The 1,284-nt window shown below is 45.0% G+C and overlaps 1 protein-coding gene across 1 annotated transcript in view; it reads left to right on the top strand.

Annotated features, from left to right (window-relative positions):
• The window catches only part of ankdd1a (ankyrin repeat and death domain containing 1A), a 36,239-nt gene that overhangs the window by 13,567 nt on the left and 21,388 nt on the right, over positions 1–1,284 (top strand). The window contains exons 3-4 of the mRNA XM_013913300.1: positions 729–827; positions 933–1,016. Coding sequence (XP_013768754.1) covers positions 729–827; positions 933–1,016 — 183 coding nt within the window. The remainder of the gene's footprint in view (positions 1–728; positions 828–932; positions 1,017–1,284) is intronic.

Raw genomic sequence — 1,284 nt, 5'->3', positions numbered from 1 at the left:
TATATAAATGCAATCCATTATTATTATTATTATTATTATTATTATTATTATTATTATTATTATTAAGCAGAGAAGCCCAGACCTCCTTCTCCCCAGACACTTTCTCCAGCATGTCCTGGGTCTGCCCTGGGACCTCCACCCAGTGGGACATGCCCAGAATACCTCACCCAGGAGGCACCCAGGAGGCGTCCTTGTCAGATGCCCGAACCACCTTAACTGGCTCATTTTGATGTGGAAGCATAGCGGCTCTACTTTGAACCCCTCCCGGATGGCTGACCGCAATCTTGTTCTTTCACTACCCAAAGCTCATGTCCTTAGGTGAAGGTGGGGATGTAGATCGGCCGGTAAATTGAGAGCTTGGCTTTTACACTCAGCTCTCTCTTCAGCACAACAGACCGGTACAGCGTCCGCATCACTGCAGCCAATCCATCTGTCGATCTCCCCTCACTTGTGAACAAGACCCGAGATACTTAAACTCCTCCACTTGGGGCAGTAACTTGTCCGTTACCCAGAATGGGCACTCTACCCTTTCCCAGCTAAGGACCACGGCCTCAGACTTGGGTGTCCTGATTCTCATTCCTGCCGCATCGCACTCAGCTGCCACAAGAACGAATGAATGAGCTCAAAGGAATTATTATGGACAAGTGATTTTAATCCAAAATGTCAGCACTAACAAACAAGAAATACGCTGTGCTGTTATTGTCTTTTGTGTGTGTGTGTGTGTGTAGGTAGGCCGAAAAGCACTGCACTGGGCAGCAGGAGCTGGGAATGAACAGGCTTTGCGTCTCCTACTGGAGCATGATATGGACATTAATGAGACTGACAGTGTAAGTAAACTTGAACTGATACAAGAACAATTTCTCACTTCCTTAGTTACAAAATTCCTTTGTAAGTTCGGGGGGAAGCTGAAAGGGGATTGTATTCTGTTACAGATGTGGATAAAGACAGCGGCACACACCTGTTCCTGTTACAGTTTGGTTCGGTGCATTCATAGTTGGAACATTGTGGGGTTGTCGGCATAGGCTAGTCTGTGCATGCATGCAGATGTTGCGCTCATGCGGACCCTACTAGTCTCGCAAACGTGGTAACAATAACACGCCCATAACACCATTCCTTGATATGGGGAATAACTCACTGTGGATTTGTATTGTTGCTGAAGTTATTTTACCCTGGGTTTTGCTGTCAGTCTCATACATCTACCACACTAATTAACACTAATTAAATTGATATTTAGTTCATAATGGGTAGTGACATTTTTAGAATAGTTAGAATTATAGCTAGTAG

Source organism: Pundamilia nyererei, unplaced genomic scaffold (genome assembly GCF_000239375.1).
Source record: "Pundamilia nyererei isolate P.nyererei 1_Seehausen unplaced genomic scaffold, PunNye1.0 scaffold00124, whole genome shotgun sequence".
Classification (NCBI taxonomy): domain Eukaryota; kingdom Metazoa; phylum Chordata; class Actinopteri; order Cichliformes; family Cichlidae; genus Pundamilia; species Pundamilia nyererei.
This window is presented reverse-complemented; position numbering and strand designations above follow the sequence as displayed.